Consider the following 1,110-nt stretch of genomic DNA (forward strand, 5'->3'; position numbering starts at 1 on the left):
GGGGTGATTTTGGGGGGGAGTTTGGGGGCGCTGGGGGGGATTTGGGGGGGGGTTTTCCCTCACATATTTGGCGAAGAAGGATTTCTGCTCCTGGGGGTTCCGGGCTCTCTGTGCCTGCTCCTGCTCCAGGTGCCGGATGAAGGCGGCTGTCTCGGGGCTGGGGGGGGCCAGGGGGGCTCAGGGGCACCCCAAAACCTGGGGGACCCTCCCTGGACCCCCAAAAACTGTCACAGGCCCCTAAAATGTCCCCTCCTCCCCACTCCTGCACTCCCGGGCCTCCCAAATGTCCCCCTCAGGGTCACCGTGGCCTCTGTCCCCCCTCCCAGGGTCACCCCATCCCCCTGGGCCAGTGTCACTGTGTCCCCATGTGCCCTCCGCCGTGTCCCCACAGGGTCCCCAATGTCCCCCCACTGTCCCAGTGTCTCCACAGTGTCCCCGAGGGTGCCCTGTGTCCCCACAGTGTCCCCACAGGGTCCCCCATGTCCCCTGTGTCCCCAGGGGTGCCCTGTGCCCCCACAGTGTCCCCAAGCACCCCTTGTGTCCCCACTGTGTCCCTCTGTGATCCTACAGGGTCCCCCATGTCCCCAGTGTCCCCACAGTGTCCCCGAGGGTGCCCTGTGTCCCCACAGTGTCCCCCTGTGACCCTACAAGGTCCCCCATGTCCCCAGGTGTCACTCAGGTGGCAGCAGAGGGGGTGGCACGAGGCCATCGAGGTGTTGGAGACCCCCAGGTCAGTGTCCCACCCTGTGTCCCCATGTCCCTGTGTGTCCCCCCATGTCCCCCTGTCCCTGTGTCCCCATGTCCCCCTGTCCCCCCCGTCTCTGTGTCCCCCCCATGTCCCCCCATGTCCCCGTGTCACCCACGTGGCCGCGGGCAGGGGCTGTCTCAGGGCCACCGAGGTGTTGAAGAGCTCCAGCTCCGCGTCCTCCACCTCTGTCCCCCGGCAGGTCCCCGGCAGTGCCACCACTCCCAGGGCCACCACGTTCCCAGCCACGTCCACGTGCAGGGTCAGCTGGTCCGACAGGCGCGACTCCAGCAGGGCACACTGGGGACAGGGACACGGTGACACGGGGGACAGGGGACACTGGGGACAGGGACACGGTGACACGG

The 1,110-nt window shown here is 67.6% G+C and overlaps 1 protein-coding gene across 1 annotated transcript in view; it reads right to left on the reverse strand.

The window, feature by feature from the left end:
* EMC10 (ER membrane protein complex subunit 10) overlaps positions 1-1,110 on the reverse strand; it is a gene marked incomplete at its 3' end in the record, with an annotated part of 9,332 nt that overhangs the window by 3,455 nt on the left and 4,767 nt on the right. The window contains exons 5-6 of the mRNA XM_017839561.1: positions 864-1,045; positions 32-157 (exon numbers count right to left, since the gene is read on the reverse strand). Coding sequence (XP_017695050.1) covers positions 32-157; positions 864-1,045 — 308 coding nt within the window. The remainder of the gene's footprint in view (positions 1-31; positions 158-863; positions 1,046-1,110) is intronic.

This window comes from Lepidothrix coronata, unplaced genomic scaffold (genome assembly GCF_001604755.1).
Source record: "Lepidothrix coronata isolate B3197 unplaced genomic scaffold, Lepidothrix_coronata-1.0 Scaffold437, whole genome shotgun sequence".
NCBI classification, from domain to species: domain Eukaryota; kingdom Metazoa; phylum Chordata; class Aves; order Passeriformes; family Pipridae; genus Lepidothrix; species Lepidothrix coronata.